The 22,865-nt window shown below is 38.4% G+C and overlaps 3 protein-coding genes and 1 long non-coding RNA gene across 4 annotated transcripts; all 4 read right to left on the bottom strand.

The window, feature by feature from the left end:
- Positions 1-860: 860 nt before the first annotated feature.
- On the bottom strand, positions 861-12,688 carry Dhc62B (Dynein heavy chain at 62B). The gene is made up of 2 exons (XM_088043923.1): positions 7,712-12,688; positions 861-7,664 (listed from the first exon to the last, which is right to left on the bottom strand). The coding sequence occupies exons 1-2, from the start codon at positions 12,686-12,688 to the stop codon at positions 861-863; spliced, it is 11,781 nt and encodes a 3,926-aa protein (XP_087900049.1).
- A 2,242-nt stretch (positions 12,689-14,930) lies between these two features.
- On the bottom strand, positions 14,931-15,602 carry LOC148170449 (uncharacterized). The gene is made up of 2 exons (XM_088043858.1): positions 15,108-15,602; positions 14,931-15,058 (listed from the first exon to the last, which is right to left on the bottom strand). The coding sequence occupies exons 1-2, from the start codon at positions 15,594-15,596 to the stop codon at positions 15,011-15,013; spliced, it is 537 nt and encodes a 178-aa protein (XP_087899984.1). The 5' UTR covers positions 15,597-15,602; the 3' UTR covers positions 14,931-15,010.
- A 37-nt stretch (positions 15,603-15,639) lies between these two features.
- LOC148170448 (uncharacterized) lies at positions 15,640-15,987 on the bottom strand. Its single transcript, XR_015770617.1, has 2 exons — positions 15,800-15,987; positions 15,640-15,732 (listed from the first exon to the last, which is right to left on the bottom strand). It is a non-coding gene; the product is annotated as an uncharacterized LOC148170448 (long non-coding RNA).
- A 1,163-nt stretch (positions 15,988-17,150) lies between these two features.
- Positions 17,151-19,266, bottom strand: LOC148170447 (uncharacterized). The gene is made up of 4 exons (XM_088043379.1): positions 18,727-19,266; positions 17,649-18,479; positions 17,455-17,595; positions 17,151-17,402 (listed from the first exon to the last, which is right to left on the bottom strand). Exons 1-4 carry the CDS (start codon positions 18,751-18,753, stop codon positions 17,304-17,306), a joined length of 1,098 nt encoding a protein of 365 aa, XP_087899505.1. The 5' UTR covers positions 18,754-19,266; the 3' UTR covers positions 17,151-17,303.
- Between the last annotated feature and the right edge of the window lie 3,599 nt (positions 19,267-22,865).

Below are 22,865 nucleotides of genomic sequence, written 5' to 3'. Positions count from 1 at the left end.
TAGCTCCGTTTTTACAAGGGTTACTTGAGCACTCATCCAGTGCTAAAAGTAAAGTTAATGCTCGAACGGACTTTTGCAAATTGTTAACTCTTCGATTAAGTCTTCGGACACTGCGCACTACGGACTAAACTTCAATTAACAATTACTTCGAGGAAGACACTTACAGGAGAGCTAACAGGAATGTCTGTACTATTCGTACCACCAATTTCATTGATTTTACGTAACAAACCATCATCGATGAGACGCTCGAGTTTGGAGATTTTCTCAAAAGAGCTGGCGAAGTTCGCCTGGTAAGTTTTGAATTCTTGTAGCGCGTTATTGGACTAAAAAAAAATAGTCACTTTTTAACGCACGGAACCGCACTCTTACGATTTTTGTTGATTGCAGAATGTCTATTCCATTAACGTGCACTCCTCTTCCTGGAGCTATAAAACTAATATTTTTATGTTCAGCGGCGTAAATGTACAGATGGCCATCTTGAGCAACAATTCTTGGTCTGCAACGACGAAGAAATTAATTACTTTTAATAAAAACAAAGAAGTACTTACTGGTACGACGGACTCTGTAGATTCTGCGTGTAGACAACATGAAAAAACGTGGAAACTAAAAGAACGTTAATAAAAATCATGTTATTTCAGTCGAAGAACCATTTTCAAAGACGAATCGCACTGAAATGATGCGTGTTAGAGATCCACTGGGCGTCAGAGTTTTAGGGGGCGTACCACGTATCATATTTGGGTAATTAACATTAATATGATATGAAGAGTCACTGGGAGGTACCACAATGATAAGAAAAACTGCAGTCTTCTAACATTTATTTTATTACATAATTAAAATGTAAAATCAATATAAATTACTCTTCAGTTCAACTGGCAGAGTAGCGCCACACTTCTTTTGATCCAGTGGGCGGGGTTAACAGAGGTGTTCAATAAAATCGGGAGCACATAATTCGTTGAATGTCCCGTCGTAGATAACACACCTCTTCGCTCCGAAGTTTTGTAAACCGGAGACTTATATCTTCTCTTTTCATTGTAATCAACCTCTTTAATCGGTTTTAGTAAAATCATCGGCATGTCATCGTACAAAATCTTTGGAAGCAACTCTGCAATCTCCCCTCTAGCTTTATCCCATCTTGCCCCATCCATAAACAACCCATAAATATAAGCCCCATCTCTGGCCGCTTTGTCACTTCTGTTAATTTTCATTATTTCGAAATCAAAAGTCAACTTATCAATCGGAATTGTGTACTTCCGCGCGTAGTTCTGTTTAACACCCGTAAGAAACGCTTGCGTGAAGTAAAAACCCGAGATCCAATAATCTTTAGGTTTGCCTTCCTGGAACCACTTATTCAAGAACTCGATTCTTTGTAAAAAGTCGGCAACGTAGTGTGGTAAGTTCTTGAGACTGGGATAAGAATTGGCGGCCCAGTTTGCTGGAATGCGGGCAATAAGAAGAGAAGCTGCGAACGCCTCCAGAGCTGGAGTTATCGAAATGAGACCTTGGATCGCTTTCTGCATGTTAATCAAAGAGTTGCGAATAACTCCTAAGAGTTTGTTAAACCGCTCCATTTCCTGCACAAGAACTGTGTTCATCGACTCGGAATACTGAATAGGGAAACGTTTCATTGCTTCTTCTTGATCGAATGCTTTTGGTAGCTTCGACAAGATATCCGAGCAAAGTATCATGATGTACTTATCGGTTTCTCCAACTCCTCCTGCTTGCACCTCACCATAAGCCATTAACACCGAGTTGAGAAGCTTCTGCGAATTCTGCAAATCTCTAGTAATGCCAGCGTTGGTATTGAGACCAAAAACTTGAGGAGGATGGATGTGTGGTAAACTCTGAATATGATTAATAAAATCTTGATAATCGATTTTCGCCGGGAGGCCGTAACAGTCACCGGCGTCGCTAAAGAGGTAATTACTCGACGCCACAATGTTTGGGTTGAAGAAGTCATCCAGGATTGTTGTAATAAGACGACGATCCCAATCATCTGTGACGCGACCTCCATAGTTGCACTCACCAATCAAATACGAAAGGGCTTCATAGGGATTGTCGCTCTCATTAATGAACATCTGCAACTGTTGAACGGAGATGTCAAAATCAGAGTCGTTGAAACCATAAGGGATGTTCCATCCCAAAGCTCCGAAAGTGCGTCGCTCTTGGACCACAGCATGGAAGAACGCGATGCCGTACAACAACTTTACGAACATCTCCTGGTTGCCAGGACACCCGTTGTAGAAGTCGTGATTTTTAACAGGATCGTTGAGATAAGACTTGAGAAGATTGTCTTGTAAACCTGATGGGGGTTCGTTGGTGATTTTAACTCCTTTTTGTAAAATCGACACTGGGAATTTCGCGGAAGGATAACTCGTTAGCCACAGTCTGAAATTATCATGCGTGTTTGAAAAGTCCATGTCTTCAAAAATCTTCTCTAAACTCGGCATCCACGAGGTTGCTAAATGACAGTTCTGCAAACACACCCAGAGACCTTCGATTTGTCCTTGTTGGATTAACGCAGAAGCGCGGGGGCCTTGTCCTTGTCCCAAAGAAATCGATTGGAATTGATCGGTGTAACTTTTCTCTTCGGCGAATTTTACCAAAGCGGCCATAGGGTCAGTTCCTGGTGACAATATAAAAATCAAAGGACAAAGATTGTAGGATTCGTTGTAAGACACAGCGATGTTAAATTGCGGGGGCGTTATATATTTAACCCCCATTTCTGTAGAAATGTAGTTTATGGCCGCCACTAACAGTTTGTCAGGTCTTAAAATTCGCGTGATGATTAACTTTCGGAAAGAATTGAGATTATCTTCCCATGGAGAAGGTAGTTTCTCTTTTTCTGGATGTTGGCTATCATAAATCTTCTGCCACTTCTCCGCGCTTTTCGTGAAGGATTTCTTCAAGTGTTTGAACGCAGATAAGTCCTCGACTCTGCAAATTTCATCCCATGATTGTTTCGGTAGCCACGCTAACGGATTTTCCAGGGGATTTTCCACGTTAACACCTCCAGTTAACAGAAACATGAAGTCTCTCTCGTCTAGCTTCTTCTGGAAGATCAGGATCTTCGAACACAGCAAGAACGAGAACAACAACTTGTCTTTCTCGAACAAAGAACGTGTTATATTAGAATACAGATCAAAAGTAAAAGCTGTTATTAAATTCTCGCATCTTTTCACCGGGCTCTTGCACTTTTCAGCTCTTTGGATTGAACCAATGTAGAGATTGATGAACCAGTCAAGTGAGTATTGGTACATTGGGTCCACGTTCCCCAAGTCGCAGATGCAGTAGTATAAAACCGCAGAGTGCTCAGCAACTCCTTGGTACATCACTCGGAACTCTTCGATGGTTTTTTCGATCTCAAGAGATTTGCTCTGTTTTTCGCGAATACTCATAGAAAGAAGTTTGGATTCATCCAAAATCTGTATAGCTGACTCGTCTTCTAGAATGTCGCCTTTGCACTCAGCCAAAGTCTTCAAGATGTTACGTTCAACATCGTCAAGAGCGGCTTTGTTTTCAGCCTTTTGAATGATTAACTCTTCTTTGAGTCGCTGTAGTTCTGGTTTTTCCACTGCGACGACGATGCCCAGAAGTTGGTCTTGGAGACCTTCGAGAGTTAATGCGAAATTGATAACAGTGACCCTGTTGAAGACTTCTGGGAGGTAGTGAGGGTTTCTGAGGTTTGATGACAAGTAAAGACGGAACTTCTTATTGTATGGTATTACATTTTCGCCAAGACTTATAACTTCGAAGCCTGCTTGCTTGAAGACCTTTTTGTACAAAATGGGGTCTATTGGAGCCTCCAAGTTCTCACCGATTCCTTCAATGAGCACTGGATACCCGTTCTGAACGCAATTCTCAATTTTCTTCATATAGTCATGGTGAGAAAACTTGACGACGTACAAAGAGTTCTGTTTTTCCATTTTTTTAATCCAGTTGGAGGCTTGGTACTGAGGGTCTATAAACAGAGACCACTTCCGCGAGTTATCTTGAATAATACCATTCTCCGTGGAGAAACTATCCCGGGGAAGCCCACTAATGTACCAATTCTGTACCTTCACGTCGTCTCCTAGAACCATGGCAAAATCAAACGTTTCTGAGCACGGAATTTGTAACTTCTTCACCATTCTATGCCAGTCTGCAACAGTTTTTTGCCGATAATACGCCGTCAGAGGCGACAAATACGACATAATTCCACTAGAAATCAGAATATCACCAGCAAGAGAATCGTGCTGGACCTGAAGAGCCCCTGCAGCAGCCGTCCATCGTGTTTTCTCACCTCCAAGACCACCGATTAGTTTCTGGGCTCGAATTAATTTATTATTGCAGAGATCCACGTCTGCTTGGAGCTCTCCTTGCTTCTTCACGGCCTCCGCGAGTTGTTCGTTTAACAGTTCAAGTTTCTCCTCCAACTGTTTGACTTCCTCGCGTTTTCTTCTTAGAATCTCCATCGTTTCGGCGAACTCACGTTCTGCAGCTGCGAGTTTTGCCTTTTTTGGAGCGACGATTTTGTTTACATCGTCGTATTTATCTAAGGCTATGATCCATTTGCAGAGGCCTTCAGCGGCACTTGAAGCTTTTGCCACAACGTGTGGTTTGAAGTCTGGGTGTGGGATGTATTCTTTGCGGATCTTCACCATGATTTCTGGTTTTATGTTGTCTTTGTCGTACTCTTTTAGACCTTGGAGGAACGTCATTTCACCGAGGAGTTTAACACTTGGACCCCAGAAGTCTAGTCTCATGCGACCGGTTGAAGGATCTGGGACTCTTGCAGGTTTTATGTCTTTCATAATACACACTGCTGCCATTACTAACTTGATGGCTGCAGGTGGATTCCTCATGGATTTGACCAAAGTGATGTCTGAAGGTTTGAGAGTGTCCAAAGCTTTGATCGCTTCTTCCAAAATTGGAATAGCTTCAGCCAAATCCGCTTCACACTCCTTCTTTAAAGCTTGTGCCATTGCGGCTTGCACGTTCGCGACTTTCTCGTCTCTTTTCACGAGTTCTGAAGCCTTTTCAACTTCCACAGTTTCAGTTTCGATTTGTTTCATCATGGCGATCGCCTTCTTGTTCATGTCCTCCAACTGCGGTCGCAGATTTGCCAAGTTCTTTTGCATTTCAGCGATCTGTTCCGCTGCAAACAACAGCTTCTGGAGACCTCCAAGATACCGACTTTGCTTATGAAGAATCTCCGTCTGTTTCGTGTTGGTGAGAACAGTAAAAGACCTGATGAGCTCCAAGTATGACGCTGAAGTAATGTAGATTTTTCGTGCAACTGCCTTGAAGAACTCATCGGACACTTGGCGGGCCGCCACGTGAAAATACTTGCATGCCACTACTGCTTGGTTCTTTACTTCTTCGGATAAGTTAACTTCAGCCATCCAGTTCTGCGCGACTTCTTCCAACGCGTTCTCCGGCCAATCCTCGAACCAATCAATGGTACAACAGTTGATGAGCGCCGGGTAAAGTCTAAGACGGTTTCTAAACGTGGACCCCACCGGACTGAAGCACAAGATAATGTGGAGTTTCTCCCGACATCGTTTCGTAAAGAAGTAGAAGATTGACAGCGCGCTGATGTCGAGGTTGCGGTTACCGCCTTGAGCCGCCAGTCTTACCATATCAAGAATCTCTTGTTTCTCGTCGATTTGGTAGATGTTCGGGACTTCGCCAGAGTTGAGAAGACAATCCACGTCTTGAAGAAACACTTCTTCTTTGATTTGACCTTCGGTGATGAGAAAAACGCAGTGGCGCCCACGCCCTCCTGCTTCTTTAAGAATCTTCTTGATGTCGTCTCGCCACTCATTAATAGAGTAGTTATTGGTGATCTCCGGTTGGAACAGCGCTTGTCCGTAGATTTCGGATGCTAGTCGAGTTAAAGACTGTCTTCCAGATCCGCTGATTCCGACCAACAACGCGCTACCACACGCCATCGACAAGACCCGGCAGATCTTCGACAAATGTTCAAGAGCGTAATCGAACAGCACCACGTCCATTTTCGTTTTGTGAGTTGCATTGAATTCATTCAAACAAGCTTCACAGACATCCGCGAAGCTCTTAATGTTCACTGTTTCTTCATACCTCCGCTCATCGTCGTTGGAGTCTTGATCAAAGTAAGTTCCAAACATCAACTTCTTCATTGATTCTAAAGTTAGACTATCATCGGTTTTAGGTAAGTTCTCAAAAACGGTTTCAAAGTGCTCTTTGAAGAAGTCACGAACGACTGTTTTTATCTTCTTGAACAACCACTCTTTGTCCTCGTTTTCAATCAAACGGTCGTAGAAGATCCTGAGGACCTCGTGCACCCAAATCTTCGAGAAAGTTGTCTTTGTCTCCGCGCACTCTTTGCGCAACATTGCGCAACCTTGAATCAATCGTGAAAAGTCACGCAAATTGAAAACATAGTGACTTTTCGAAGGCGTTGGCCGCAAGTTTTCAATGGCGGACTTGTAGATCTCTAAACTAGCCCCCACAGTCTGAAAGGCGACGGAAATAATATCGCTAGGAAAACCGTTGTTTTTCCACCCAAGATGTAAGACGTTGGTGTAGATCTTCGCCATGGTTTCTTCGGAAAACTCGTTGATAGAAAAGATACTAAAATGTCGTAAGAATCTTGGATAAATCTCTTGTCTGCTACCACCAACTAACCCCATGGCGGCTAGGAAAATGACGTTGTGCAAAAACACCGGTTCGGTGGTCTTCAAATCGTACCAGTTCTTGTGGTCGAAAAACTGTCTCAAGAGCTCGATGGGTGGTTGAGCACCGTAAGTTTCCTTCTGCGGCATGTTAATATCGTCGATGAAAAGAACGCACGTTTTGCCTTTGGGGGCTCCATAGTGCGAACGTCTTAGTTTGTTGAGTTTGGAGATGATGAGGTTCTGTGTCTGGTTTGCGGTGATCTTCACAGTGAATGTTATGAATGAAGGAAGGTACAGTTCTTTATCTAGTTGGTTCATGAGGAGGTCTTGGATGTAGAAACTCTTACCAGTGCCTGTGGGGCCAACTAACAACACTGGTGCGCTGTTCTGGATGTGCAAATCTACCAAATTCATATATCTCGCTGTGTCAACAGTGGGAATTAATGCCTGGAGGATGTTTTTACATTCGTCCACTCTTTCGTTTTTTACCACTTCAGGCCAATACTTCCACGAGCCTTTGAGGCGAAAGAAGTAAAAGTAGTCGTAAAGAAGTCCTTCGATGGGTATAGAGACTTCAAGCTTCTCCAATGATGACGGTATAGGATGGCCCTCGACTTGCCCTCGCCACAGTTGCTTGAAAAACGTATCGAACTTCACTTTGGAGTCGGAATCCAGCACACAACCCAAACCCCAAACTCCAGCTTGGAGGAACGTCGCCTGTATCCAAATCAACAAGTTCTTGGTGATATCCTCAGGTTTGTTAGCTTCGCCACAAGCTTTATTTAACGACATTTCAACGAGCTGCATCATGTTCTTTACCAGGTTGATGTTACCAATGTTGCAGTACTGTGTGCAATACTTCCGGATGAAGTAAAGACATGGAGGGACATTCCAAAGAAAGATGTCCAAAATGAGAGTTTTGTAATCTTCGTTACACCACGTTGGGTTGCAATTGACGATCCAAGAGTAGAGGAATGGCTGCCAACCTAAAGTCACCGCCTCCATGTAGATCATGCCGCAGCGAGAAACCTAGAAATTGATGTTGATGGTCTGAAATGAAAGAAATGGTGTCGTACGGTGGCAGGAGATGCTTGTTCTAAATCCATGACTTCAAAAATCAGCGACATGGTGCTGGACAACGTCATGACTTCACCACTCATCAAGCAGAGTTTCTTGTTGTCATCCAAGACGCTGTTCATGTTTTCAATCCACACCGCATCCACGGGACCATCGAAGATTATCCATTTTTTGTAAGGACTGGGGCTGTTGGCGTAATTACGAAAACACGTAGCGACGACTCCATCAGACCATTCGTACGAAATTGGATCAAATTGACCGTAGAGTTGCCCCATTGTGATGGCTTTCGGGTTCAAAATCGTGTACTCAACTTTAGCTTCACCTTTTCCTTGCTCATTGATGTAAGTTAGAGTGTCGGCTAAGATCTTCAAAGTCGAGGTTTTACCAGCGTAAGGTTCGCCTACAATCATAAATCCCCATCTGACTATCATCATTTCGTACGTCTGTATGATTTTAAGCAGAAACGAATCTTTGGGTTGTAAATTTTTCCTTGTGCAACACACCACCATGGAGTCCGTCAACAATTTGTAATCAGCTTCTGGAAGAACGACACCTGGGAACAAATCTGAGATGATCCCTTCAAAAAGCGGTAAATCGTGGTTTAGAAACTTTGGAAGATTCACATCCAAAATCGCTCTCAAAAGAAGAACATCTTCGCGCTCATCTGGAAAGTTCCTCTTATTGTTTCCAGCAGCCGAAAGAACAGATTTCACAGCTCTCATGCCGTAGTCATAATGATTCTGAGACGACAACTGTTCCGAACACAGTCGATAAGTGGTGACAATCTTTACTGATAAGTTCCTGGCGTCAATGAAACCAAACGAGTACAAAGAAATCTCTCCGATCATCGCATAGTCAGGTACCATCATTGCAACAGTACGAAACAACACTTTTAAGTTGTCTGGGAGCTCAGATCTTCCAGCGTAGCCTGGGTTCATGGTTATGCAGACATAACAAGATGGATTCAACGAAATTTCCGTTCCTTCAAACATGAATTTGCTGACATTAGCTCTGACTGCCATGACTATCGAAAGGATTTGTTGGGCTACCACTGACAAGACTTCGATGTCGATGCGGTTAAACTCGTCGAAACAAGCCCAAGCGCCACAAGACGCAAGACCTTTGAAAAACTTGCCCATGGCTTTGTAGTCTAAACCGTCGGAGCAGTTAAAGACAACGCATTGTACAGCTAGGGCTTTTGCCAAGTCTTTTGTTGTTTCGGTTTTTCCTGTTCCTGCAGGACCTTCGGGAGCTCCATTCAGGTGTAAGTGGTACGCTCCTATTAAAGTCCTGTAGCACCGATCAGTGAGAGGGGTGATAACGAGACGATCAGTATTGCCTAAGTACTCATAAGCGTATTTCACTGTTGCGTTGACTAATCGGACTTTACATTCTTCGTCGTCTAGATAATACCGCAATTGCGACAACCATTTGAACTCTCTGTCGTTTTGTACGCGCTTTACATGCAAATCGTGGACTACGTCTTTGGCGTGCACGTCAATTACAATAAGAGCCTTGATGGTAATTCTTGAAAGATTAGTGAGAGTTGGATCGCGGATCAAATCAACAATGTCTTTGAGTTGAACCTTTAGTTCGTCAGAGAAGGAGTGGATAGTCTTCCCGCCTTCTCTGTTAAGAGCCTTGTGGACTTGAGCAGTCCAGTGGACCTGCGAAACGGCCAACACGACTTGTCCTGGCCACTTTTGCACCCATAAAGTCCGAGGTACCATGAAGTAGTTCTTGAAGCTCTTAATTATTTGCTCTCTGACGGACTTTACCATTTGGTCTTCGACTAAAATCAGCCACTTCTCCACGCTTCCTCCAAATTCTTTAGTTTTTATCATGTCTACAAAAGCAATTTCTTCGCCTTCTTGGCTGTACATGGCGTGAATTTGGAGTAGACTATCGAAGTTCAAGCGATTAATCGCTTCAAAGCACTTCTTCAGGTGAGGTTGGACGCGGAGTGGGTCTTTTGTTTCTGATAGAATCTCCAACATCTCGTCATTGGATAAGAAGAAGAAGCGTGGGAAGAAAAGTCGCTTTTTTTCGAGGTAAGCTACCACACCGTCGTTGATCTTCTCCAAGAGCTCAATGCAGTGTAGCATTGCTTCAAGAACACCGGCGACTCCTGCAGTTTCTGTGACTCTGGAGTCTCTCAACACCATGTCGATGTATCTCTTATACGTGTCGTTGACTTCTTTGAAAAGTGCACCTTCTTCGGGCATCTGGCTGACGATGTCTTTGGAGGAGAAGATCGGGAGGAGATAAAGCCATTGCTGTTGAACTTTTCCCCACTCGTCAATCGTACTGTTGATCCTCAGCAATTTATCGTAGAAAGTCCTCACTTCAGTTTCGTATGGTTTGACAAAGACTGAGCCTCTCATTGTTAAAGTCTTCATAATGTGGTCATCGAGAACAACCTGAATATCGTCGAGTTGCGTTAAAATTGGAATTCCCGTGTCTTTGTAAGTTCCGGTTTTAAAACGAATGTCAATCCATTCTGCTTGCATTTTATTCAAGTTCCTCAAGAGTTCTCTTTCTTTAGTAGCGCTAGCACTGATAATCTCGTACTTATCAATGTCGGCGTCCAATCCCATGTTCATCAACTTGCGCAAAGAAGTCCCAGCATTGGGCATCATGTCAAAACCAGCAATCTCAGACATTTCCTTCCAGTGTCGTTTCAATAGCGCGTCATTACACATGATCTTCATCATGGTTAACGCAGGCCTGAAGTCTTTGATGTTCTGTATCGCCCTCATGGTTAACTTAAGAGGGACCGGCCAATTGACCATCTCTGCATCATCAAGTATACCTTCAAACCTCAACAATTCACCCTCAGTTTGACCTTGCCTCAACTTCAATCGGTACGTTTTCTGGATTTTCTGCAACTCCTTTTGGAACTCTTCCAAAAGAGTTTCGCTTTCTTCAGCGTTGAGAAACTCAAACTGACCGTCCAACCACACGGAAATTTTTCTTTCAAGGTTCAAACAAACTTTTAATAAATGATAGAAAGGGAAAAGAAACGACGACATTTCTTCGTACTTCGTGAAGACAGTCAGATTGAAACCTAGACTGGATTCTTCGTGGTTGCTCCAGATTATCTTCTTTCTAACATCTCGCATGACTTCTAGAAACGGCGCCATTGTTTGCACGTACTCTCTCACGTGAGTAACATCATCCATATCGTTCAAAATCACCAAAAACGGAAGAAGTTTGGACAGAGTTTGATCGATCTCTTCTTTGGTATGCTGTAACGTTTCTTCTGCTTCGAATTTGAGTTGTTCGTACATGCTGGAGTTGATTTCCAATATGGGTTCTATGTTTTTTAACCAGTTGACAGTGTCGGAGTTGAGCTCCATGTGGTCTTTGGAAATCTCACCAAATTCTATGATTTTGGTGAGGTTGTACAACATCTGTTGAATTCTTTCTCTGAGGTTTTTGAGTTGGACGGTTTTAACCCAAATCATGTACTTCCCTTGCGCTATTAACTCTTCAGTGTTGGCAGGGACTTCCAACGCTTTCTCTTTGACGTCTTGGAAGCACTGACAAATTGCTTCGTCCTCCAGACGGTGTAACAAACTCAACTTATCCAGAATACCATTAATGAGCTCTCGGAGAGACTCCTTCAGACTTTCAACATACTCAGATAGTATCAATTGACCGATAGCGAAATACTCGTTGGTTAAATCAGTGTTGGCTTTCTTCACGTAGCTCTTGAAGTACATGATTTGAATAAACCCTTTTTTGAAGATAAGATCTTTGTCTTCTTCGTTGTCGTAATCAAAATCTGCATAAACTTCCCCAAATTCCCCCTCAACGTAGTGAAGATAGTCGAAGATGGGCTCGTACATTTTACCAATGTTTTTGCAAACTGTGGCAATGCACCACTGAAGAAAATCTTCAGTTACATTAAGTTGCATGTAATGTTGTTGGGGCTCATCTTTCTTCCCTTCTTGCAAAGTAAAAAAGTTACGTCCACTCTCTATAAACTCTTTTAGGAAGAACACGTACAAGTCGATGACGTCTTGCATTGTTGGTTTTAAAGAAAGGCCGGTTTTACCAAAAAGAAGAGTTAATTTGAGGTAGGGTATCAACTCTTCGTCACCGGTAACTCTGACGATGTACTCCATGGTCTGGATGATGCTGCGACTCAGATGAACAGAAAACAAACCAGTGCAAGCGTTTAGATGGTCTTCGTTCTTACTCTTATCTTTCTGTGTCAACACTATGAGTTTCGTGTAAAGTTCTTTGAATAAGACTTTAGCGTCTTTGATGTAACTTTTAAAATGGTCTTTTAATGTTGGAAGATCAAGAGGATCGTTGCTTTTCCCTCCAAAATCAAAAAGTTTGTCTGGTAGCAATAGGACACATTCTCTTTGTATAGCCCGGATGAGCGGATGGTTCAGTCTCCACTTCTTCAACATGATTTTTCTGTTTCTCAAGTAAACGTTGTACCGTTTGGACTTCCCGAAGAATCTGAAGGATTCTAAATGAATATGACCATCGGACAGATCCAGAGGTTTCGCTTTTACGTTAATACTGACCCCATGGATGGTTTCGATGAACTCATTTCTAGCTTCTTCCAAAATCGTCTTTGTAACGAGTGAATACTTCTCTTCTAATCCTCCAGTTTGAACTTTTAACATTATTTCATTACCCAAAAACATGAGCTTCATGGTTCTTGGACCGGCTTCAGCAAACGCGCGGACTTGAGAGTGTGACGTGTTTAACACAGGGATTTCAGGATAAAGTTCTTCGAGTTTCTTCTCCGATTCTTTCTTTTTTATGTCTTTTGTTCTTTTACACTTGTATTCTAGGAGGTAGTGACGTTTTTTCGCGGAGATTTTGAAGCGGTCGAGGAGATCTTCCGTGACTGTTGTCCCTATGATTTGCTCTAGGTCTGGGATTCCTGAGATGTGAGGATTCTTCCCGATTTTGCGGCATTTTCGGAACAGTTCTCTTTGTTGGCGATTCATAACTGTTTAGAGTTTTGTGTTAAAAATAAAATTGACGTGTTGTCAAAATGACTTTATTAATAAATAATACTGACATGATGGAGAAAATAATGGGTTTATTATTTATTACTAATCAAATCTTGGTCCTAGAAATAAAAAAAAAATATAGTGAAGTTAGGAGTGTTACTGATTACCTGGCACAGCACTTGTAACTCTGAGGGGCAATACAGCTTCGAATCGAACTGTCTCGGTTCCAAATAATCCTCACTAACCTCTTGGAAATACTTTAAATGGTAATCGCTCCCCACACTTAACTTGCTTTGTCTTTTAACATTCATATATCGAGGATCTTCTTTGAAGACTTCAGCACGATCGGAGTACAAAATATAATCATAATCGTTTTCGCACTGGTCGTACTGTTTCACCGACTTGTTAATTTCGTCATAGAAAGTACTTTCCACATCTGGAGTCATCTTCTGATTCGATACCTTTTCGTAAACTCTTGCAAAAACATTGAACATTGTTTCGACATGCTGTTCTTGCACAGAACGCGCTTGTTTCTTCTTTGTTGCTCGCTTTAAAAGAAAATGAAGGAGGATGCTTATTGAAATGAAGATAAACACTAGAGATAACACTGGGATTATAATGTAAATTTGATTCATTTCGTTCGTAAAATTACACGGAAACTTGTAACAAAACAACTTTCGGTTTAGCTTGGATTTGAGAAATCTGTGCCACTAAGATTGAAGAGAAGTACGATAAGAAACGTGTGTGTTTGGGAACAGTTATCTCAAATTATCTTTAAAAATAAATATAATCAGTATGTGGGATTTCCAAAATTTAGTTGAATTTTTTCTTAATTTTGTCGAAAATTAGAAAAAAGGAAGATATTCCGTCGTAAAATAATATTTTGGATGCGCCAGGCTCTAACTTTTACTTTTTTCGAAATATCAGAAACAGTCGTGTTAAAACCAAGACAATAAGAAGATTGATTATTAGTTTATTAGTTGTCCATCCAAATTAAATATTCAGGAACTTGAAAGAATCTCTTGGGAAATTTTAGAAAATCCTGGAATTCTCCAGAGAATTATGTTAACTTTAGATAAAATAAGTTATAAAAAAATATTCAACCGAATAAACACAATGTAAAAATTAGTTAACATTTACAAATACTTCATAATCATTACTTTTTCTATTTAGATCGCTCTATATACTTGACTCGCTTCCGCTCCACAAACTTAACTCGCCTCGTCTTTTAACATTCATGTATAAAATATTCTCTCTGTAGATTTCAGTCCGTTTGTAGCCTACATAGTCATAATCATGTTTTCGCACTTGTTGTACTGATTCACCGACTTGTTAATTTCATCATAGAAGATCTGGTGTCATCTTCTGATTCAAAACTTTTTTGTAAACTCTTGCAAAAATATCGAACATTGTCTCAACTTGTTGTTCTGGCACAAAACGCGCTTGGTTTTTCCTTGTTTTTTTGTTTTAACAGAACATGCAGAAAGATCTTTATTGCAGTGAAGATAAGCACTAGAGATGACACAAGGATTATAATGTTAATCTGCGTCATTTTGTTCCTAAAATAGCACAGTAAATTTTTGGATTAAAACAAGTTTCGATTTATCCTAAATTTGAGACTGCTGCCACATTTATATCAGAGATTATCACGATAAGAAAGATGTGTTTGTTGTGTCGAGTTATCTATAAAAATAAATGATTAATATATGGGAGTTTCACGCAATTTTCTTTAAACTTGTGGGTCGAAAACCTCAAATTGAAGACAATAAATTATACCGTCACAATATAAAATTGGTGGATGCGCCGGGTTGTACACTGATTTGTGATCTGAGTACTGAGTGACAAATGTACCTACTCTTGAAAATTATGTGAAAAAGTTTGGATAAAAGAAAATGTATTCAATAAAAATTCAATTTAACTAATAAATCAAATACAAGTTGCAACACAACGCGTGGCGACACTTTTCTTCGACTTTCCATCTGAGTTAACATTCACAACTTCTTCAAAACTTAATGTCTTCGTACAAATGCTGAGAAGAGTTGAAAGTCTTAGAGAGATCTTCGCAAAATCTGCGTCGTTTTGTTCGTTACAAGTTCTTGTTACTGAATTTTTATAAACAGTAAAAAAAAATGTACAACTTGTCGTACTAATGGTTTTGTACTGAACGGGTTTTTTTTTAAAAGTACCTTCCAGAAGCTGCAAACATGAATAACCAGGACTTTGAGACCTAAGCAGATTTGGAATTAAACATCGATTTATTTAAAAAAACATATTTTTTAAGAACTTATTACAAAAATAAATATTTGGGTATGAAAGTCAGTGGAAACGATCCATTTTTACATACATGTCACTTTCTTGCGGGTCCTGCAACTAAAATTCATAAACTCATTACCATAAAATGAAACTTAAAAACCTGCTCATTCGGACAATTCGCATACATCGTCTCATTTCTTCCGAGATTCTCATACACTGGATTTAGATCCTCCGTCAAACAATTCACGTACAAAATGTCTTGATTACTTGACACAATTGTACCAACATTCTCATAAACTTGATTTTCCTGAGGGCATGCAATCGGCGGCGTCACTTTGATGTAGTCATAGTCAAACGGCTCAGAAGACGCGTTTTCACTCGCACACCTTCGATTATACAAATCTTCATTTTCTACTTTCTGAGACAATTCTCTTGTAAAATCAGGTGGAGATGCAGGCGTCGGACTATAGATATTCAACATTGCTTCAGTCACAGAACTCTCCACTCTTGGTTTTCTTTTTGTTTTTTTGTTGGAACAACACTTTTTACATTCCCAGAAAACTATGAGAAGAATTATAGCACCGACTACACCAATAACGAGACAAATAGAAAATGTCACGGCATACACAAGCACCGGCGACATCGCCATGTCCTGAAAAAATGTATTATGAATTGATAATTGAGACAAAAAAGTTAACTCATTTTAGTTCTCTAGATAAGATACATTCGTAAAGTAAGTTGATTTAATGATAACATATTAATAGTTTAATAAATACAGGAGGGATCTGAAATCGAGAAATTAGGAACTTCCATTAGTCTGTTTGGTTCATTTTGAGAGGTGTTTTCACTAACCTTCGCTTTATCTTCATTTTTGATTCTCCTCTTGGGCTTCTTGATTTTGCGCAACAAGTAAATTAGCCGGAAGATAACACAACTTATGATTACGGAGACACTGCTCCAAACTAACACGCATATAATAAGTGCTTCCATTTCTAGGGGAAATAGATTGAGCAGAGGTTGCTACTGAATTATGTACCTCTAAAACGAAAAATAAACCGACATTTAAAAATGATAAGATACTATTCGATTGAATGAATTGAAAGTAAACAGCCAAAATTGGAAAGTAGCAGAAAGAAGATTATGATATTTGCTCAATTAAATACATTTTTTGGGTTGTTTCCAAGTTGTAAAAATGGTGGAGGCGCCAGGTCAAACAGATTCAGAAGCAGTGAAGCTTTATTTTTGAAAGGATTTTTGCAAGACAAATAAATTTATTTTTTCCTCAGTTAACTTTTATTTATAAAGTGTTTTAAATAACATTTTTTCCACTACTGAACTAAACTTCTCGTGCGAATTCTTACTTACCTGTTTAGATTGCAAAATTCTGTCGCTAGTCTGGTGAACTCTGGCTTTTTGAATTTTTCACACATCCGTTTATACTAGCAATGAGGAGATCTCAGTTGCTATTTACTATTTTTGAGTAGTGGATTAACTCTACCAAATTGCAAAATTGTAGAGCGACAAACTCAAATTTTAAAAATGTTCATTTTGATTCCCAAACAAAAATTTATGACATCCTCCAGTAAAATTTGTATTTTTGGCAATTTTACAGCTACAGCTACAAAATTTGGGCAAATTATTAGTTTTGAGTCGTGTATTAACTCTACCAAATTTCAAAATAATAAAGCGGAAGCTTCCAATTTTAAAAATTTTGAATGAATGGCACTTTTTGACCAAAGAAATCGATTTAATAAACAACAGTGTTGGGCCAATGAATGATAGCTAATATGATAAGATAAGTTACGTTCGAATTGATTGCTCGGGTGCGTTTTTTATTATAAAAACTTCTTTGATAAATAATAATCCGATTTCGACACATTCTCCATTTTGGGAATTTCTAAAAAGTGTCTTTGTTGCTCTAGAAGTTTGTAATTTGGCACGATGAATAAGCATGTTAAACGTAGTAACCATGGCAAATTTCGTTACTGTAGCATTAAAAGTAACAGAATTTACAATTTTTTAAGTCTTTCAAATTTTCTAATTTCTTGCAATACTTTATTGTTTAGTTTTTCTTTTAATCTTCATTCTTTAAATTCTTCCAACTGTATTTAGTATTTTTAGTAAATAGTATTTTTAAATTTATTCACAATGACCAATATTTACATTTCGAGAAATTCACCTTAAGAAGCAAAAAACTATAATATTATTATAAATTTTAGCTATATTTTATATAAACTCGTAACTTATGTACAATTTCTATCACACAGACTCTTCCTCGTCACTTCTAGTCAAAACTTGGAGCAGATTCCATCTCCAACTCCACAAGTTGATAATAACTCGTACCAACTAAAGCACATCACAAAATATCTTCAGAGCCACTTGAACTAGTCGAGATTAATCTAAGTTTCTGGGGCAGTGGCGGTGGTACCTTCGGATGTTTCAAGCACTCCTCAATCTGAAACCAACTTATTTTAATCAAAAAATCATTTAGAGATGATTGCTTTTACCTGCAATTTCTCTTTTTCCGACAACGGTTTAGGTGGTGGTGTTGGGCTGTAAACCGACCGACTTCTTTCTTTGCGTGGAGAGGAGGTCGTGGAATCAGTGATGCGGTCTTTTTCGCTTGTATATTCTAGGTGTTCGGCGCTCTGGAAGGTAGATAAGGTTAATTTGACACGTGTAATTATTGTTATCTCCTTACTTGATGTTCGCACAATATTCGTAGCGCTTCTGGGCAATTAGAAGCGGCGCTGTAGCGATTGGGTTTGAGGTACAAAGTGTCTTTATCCTTTTGATCAGGTTTTGTACTCTCCACCAAAAATTTCATGTGATCGATGGATCCAAACGTGGATCCCTTGGCGACTTTTTTTTTCCGATTCAAGATCATGGATTTGCTTTTGACCAAGTCATTTTTTGAAGGAATGTAGGTTGCATATGTGCTCTCTTCATCAGAATCGCGCTGTCCACTGTCTTCCAGTATCTCAGTATAGTGACTCTTTTCCATAGTTGTGTAGTTTTGAATAGAATTATAGAGCTCCGGACTTTTCATCCTAATTCTCTTAATCAGTTTAGATAAGAACGTCTCATAAATATCCTTTTGGTTTTCATTAGGCTTACAATAAACCTCTGATAAAGTCGTAGCAACTTGTTCCACGATGGTATCATAATGACGTGGATCATCTTTTGGTAGTTCTTTAGCTGAGTCAAGTTCATCGTAACTATTCAAATGTGGCCCCTCATCAGGAGGTTTCGGCAAAGGTAGGTCTTGACGTGGCACTGAACAACCCGTAAAAGAATCATATTCGCTTATCACTTTTTTGGCTCTAGCAAGCTCGAAAGGAGCTGATTTAGATCGCTGAACTTTACGTCTCTCGACCTCCTCTTCGGCTTCTACTAGTAAAGAAGAATTTTCAACCAAAGAAGTAACATCTTTGTTCTTTTCATTTCGGCGTTCTTTGAAGTAGTAATGGTATATTGCATAGGAGAAGATAAGGTGACTAAGACCAATGTAGGCGCCCAGTCCTATTGAAACCTAAAGAAACGAAATTATGAAATTGTAATCTCAAACTAGTTCGTGGTTTTCCAAATGATTGCGTTATCAACAGGTTTTTATTGGCGCAAAAAAGCTATTTTTAACGAACATGGAAGAGTTTCTAAAAGTTCTTTTAACACGTAAACTTCTCCACAAGTTTTGGTAGTTAAGTGTAGTTTTAATTTTATATACAGGACGTTTTAAAGGTATCATCAAACGACTAATAGATAACACGAAAGAAACTTACCATTAAAAATGTTTCCGCCATGTTCATAAAACCGAATAAAAAAATATAAAGCCACAAGACGGCCCTTGGTAACTGTTTACTTTCACAGTCAGCCAACTACTAAACTGAATAAATATGTCCCACAAATCTAATCAAAATTATCTGATTATAGATCTTGAAGTTTTCCACATTACTGCGTTCTAAAAGTGTGCATCAGAAAGAAAATTTGATGATAGAATTAACCGTTGTACGTAATTATTATATTTAGGTTTGATTTGTATCTAATGTTTAGCTCGTGTTAAAAAAGTAGCACCTAAAAATAAGTGTGCAGATTGACTACTGTCAATACAAAATAAACATAACTCAACACATGTTTACAATCGTTTCCGTGAGAATCATCAAAGATAAATATTTAGTCAAAACAACCATTTAACCCACTCCCAGGTGTGATTCAAATTTGCATTTAAATTTATTTAATATTAACAACGATAACCGAAACATTTCGGCTGTGGATCAAATTCACGGTTCTTGTCTATGTGGCAGTTCCTGAAGAAATAAATACCATAAACAGCCAAGCATTAAGGTTTGTTATTTACGAAGATTATTGCGTAAATACAAATTAAGTAACATTTATTTTTATAATCCAAACTTTATTAAAATGTTATCAAATATAATCTCACAGACTAATAATACGCAGGTATAGACTGCCCTAAAAATAAGCGAAATATCGACGGCAGAAGTTGGATATAGTTTTACCTAGTCATGACTTTTTTTCGAAAACGTTAAATTTTCGACTTTTAGAAAATCTAAAACGATTTTTTAGCTGAAAAATCGCGAGAAAAACGATGACAAAAAAGGTTTCTTTCGATCTGTCGTATTGAGCACAGATGACACAGATTTTAAACTTTAAAAATTACGAAAAAAGAGGAAAAATGAAAATCAACTATCCAAAGTTTGATCGGCCATAACTCCTGTTATGCCATAACTTATCTGTTGTCGGATCTGAATTTAAATCGCAGATTTGAAATCTGCGTAAAATTCTGCGTACACTGATGTATAATAACTTAAGTTTACTCTAAAAAATAAGCAAGATATCGATATCAGAAGTTTGGCCATAGTTTTAGTCATGAATTTTTGCGAAAATTTGCAAATTTCGACTATTGGAAAATCTAAAAACGATTTCTGATGTAAAAAATAGCGAGAAAAACAATGGCGCAAACCGCATCTCAATATCTGAAATAGTTTCCGAGATATCGAGCATGAATTGTTTCGAACCTTCGAAAATTTGACCCTCTGGCGACAACCCAAAATTTCAAACGGCCATAACTCGGTTATTTATTGACAAATTTTAAAAAATTATCATGTTTTTGGATTCAGCGTAAAATTCTGCGTAAAATGAGACCCAAATTTGTTGAGTTTGCTTAATAAATAAACGAGGTATTGGAAAAAAACTGTTTTGAAAACATCATTTTAGGGTGATTTTCAATCAATGTTTTCAAAATGAAAATGACGTTTAATAGCATTGAATTATACATCAGTCGAAAGAGAAGCTCAAAATCTATCTACTGGCCAAATTTGAGATCCATAGGACAAATAGTTTGCGAGTTATGGCCAAAAATTTAAAAAAATGAAAAATTTTCATCGTTTGAGTCGTAATTTTTTTTCGCGAAAAATCGACTATCGAATTGTAGGCTTTTAAGCACTTTTTCTAACGTAAAATGAGCCGAGAAAAACGATGGCGCAAACCGCATCTCAATATCTCTAATAGTTTCCGAGATATTTAACTTTGAAAATTGGGAAAAATGAGAAAAAATGAAAATCAACTATCCGAAACTTTGATCGGCCATAACTCAGTTATTTGTTGTCGGATCGGAATTTAAATCTCAGATTTGGAATCTGCGTAAAATTCTGCGTTCACTGATGTAAATAACTCAAGTTAACTCTAAAAAATAAGCGAAATATCGATATGAGAAATTTGGTATAGTTTTAAACATGAATTTTCGCGAAAATTTGCAAATTTCGACTTTTGGAAAATCTAAAAACGATTTCTTATGTAAAAAATCGCGAGAAAAACGATGCCGCAAACCGCATTCCAATATCTGGAATAGTTTCCGAGATCTCGACCATGAATTGTTTCGAACCTTCGAAAATTTGACCCTCTGGCGACAACCCAAAATTTCAAACGGCCATAACTCGGTTATTTATTGACAAATTTTAAAAAATTATCATGTTTTTGGATTCAGCGTGAAATTCTGCGTAAAATGAGACCCAAATTTGTTGAGTTTGCTTAATAAATAAACGAGGCATTGGAAAAAAACTGTTTTGAAAACATCAATTTAGGGTGATTTTCAATCAATGTTTTCAAAATGAAAATGACGTTTAATAGCATTGAATTATACATCAGTCGAAAGAGAAGCTCAAAATCTATCTACTGGCCAAATTTGAGATCCATAGGACAAATAGTTTGCGAGTTATGGCCAAAAATTTAAAAAAATGAAAAATTTTCATCGTTTGAGTCGTAATTTTTTTTCGCGAAAAATCGACTATCGAATTTTAGGCTTTTAAGCACTTTTTCTAACGTAAAATGAGCCGAGAAAAACGATGGCGCAAACCGCATCTCAATATCTCTAATAGTTTCCGAGATATTTAACTTTGAAAATTGGGAAAAATGAGAAAAAATGAAAATCAACTATCCGAAACTTTGATAGGCCATAACTCAGATATTTGTTGTCGGATCTGAATTTAAATTCCAGATTTGGAATCTGCGTAAAATTCTGCGTTCACTGATGTAAATAACTCAAGTTTACTCTAAAAAATAAGCGAGATATCAATATGAGAAGTTTAGCATAGTTGTAATCATGAATTTTCGCGAAAATTTGCAAATTTCGACTATTGGAAAATCTAAAAACGATTTCTTATATAAAAAATCGCGAGAAAAACGATGCCGCAAACCGCATTTCAATATCTGGAATAGTTTCCGAGATATCAAGCATGAATTGTTTCGAACCTTCGAAAATTTGACCCTCTGGCGACAACCCAAAATTTCAAACGGCCATAACTCGGTTATTTATTGACAAATTTTAAAAAATTATCATGTTTTTGGATTCAGCGTGAAATTCTGCGTAAAATGAGACCCAAATTTGTTGAGTTTGCTTAATAAATAAACGAGGTATTGGAAAAAAACTGTTTTGAAAACATCATTTTAGAGTGATTTTCAATCAATGTTTTCAAAATTAAAATGGCGTTTAATAGCATTGAATTATACATCAGTCGAAAGAGGAGCTCAAAATCTATCTACTGGCCAAGTTTGAGATCTATCGGACAAATAGTTTACGAGTTATGGCCAAAAATAAAAAAAATGAAAAATTTTCATCGTTTGAGTCGGATTTTTTTTTCGCGAAAAATCGAGTATTGAATTTTGGAGTTTTGAGAACATTTGCTAACGTAAAATAAGCCGAGAAAAAGAATGGCGCAAACCGCATCTCAATATCTCAAATAGTTTCCGAGATATTTAACTTCAAAAATTGAGAAAAATGAGAAAAAAAAGAAAATCAACTTTTCAAAACTTTGATCGGCCATAACTCGGTTATCTGTTGTCGGATCTGAATTTAAATCCCAGATTTGAAATCTGCGTAAAATTCTGCGTACACTGGTGTATAATAACTCAAGTTTACCTCTAAAAAATAAGCGAGATATCAATATGAGAATTTTGGCCAAAGTTTTAGTCATGAATTTTTGCGAAAATTTGCAACTTTCGACTATTGGAAAATCTAAAAACTATTTCGTATGTAAAAAATCGCGAGAAAAACAATGGCAAAAAGGGTTTCTTTCGATCTGTCGTAGTTTCCGAGATATTGAGCACAGATTGTTTCGAACTACATATTCTTAGAAGCAGAAACACGTTTGGATATTTCTAAAATGTAAGAAATGAATTAATTTCCCGTAACAAAATATCACACCTGACCTTTTGTGACATAGGCGCCAGGTATTAATCAAGTTGAACAGTTTCGCAATGGTCCTTAGATAACAGTAGATATTTTGTAGCGGCATTTAAATTTTTGCACAGATCGGCACAAAGGACAATTTGAATGTTTTTATAATATCGTATATTATAATGATTTTATGGTTTAAGATATTTATATTTCATAATCATAATATAC

The sequence above is a fragment of the Gnatocerus cornutus genome, chromosome 8, assembly GCF_029298725.1.
Source record: "Gnatocerus cornutus isolate USDA-ARS CGAHR chromosome 8, icGnaCorn1.1, whole genome shotgun sequence".
Lineage (NCBI taxonomy): Eukaryota > Metazoa > Arthropoda > Insecta > Coleoptera > Tenebrionidae > Gnatocerus > Gnatocerus cornutus.
The sequence above is the reverse complement of the archived record's forward strand: the minus strand, read 5'-3'. Positions and strand labels throughout refer to the sequence as shown.

Coding starts and splice junctions, on each gene's coding strand:
- Dhc62B (XM_088043923.1), bottom strand. CDS start 12,688: ATGAATCGCCAACAAAGAGAACTGTTCCGAAAATGCCGCAAAATCGGG. Junction 7,665..7,711: donor AACAAGCATCTCCTGCCACC/GTACGACACCAT, acceptor ATCAATTTCTAG/GTTTCTCGCTGCGGCATGAT.
- LOC148170449 (XM_088043858.1), bottom strand. CDS start 15,596: ATGGCGATGTCGCCGGTGCTTGTGTATGCCGTGACATTTTCTATTTGT. Junction 15,059..15,107: donor CGAATTGTCCGAATGAGCAG/GTTTTTAAGTTT, acceptor TTTTAGTTGCAG/GACCCGCAAGAAAGTGACAT.
- LOC148170447 (XM_088043379.1), bottom strand. CDS start 18,753: ATGAACATGGCGGAAACATTTTTAATG. Junction 18,480..18,726: donor TGGCGGAAACATTTTTAATG/GTAAGTTTCTTT, acceptor TCGTTTCTTTAG/GTTTCAATAGGACTGGGCGC. Junction 17,596..17,648: donor GAATATTGTGCGAACATCAA/GTAAGGAGATAA, acceptor TCTACCTTCCAG/AGCGCCGAACACCTAGAATA.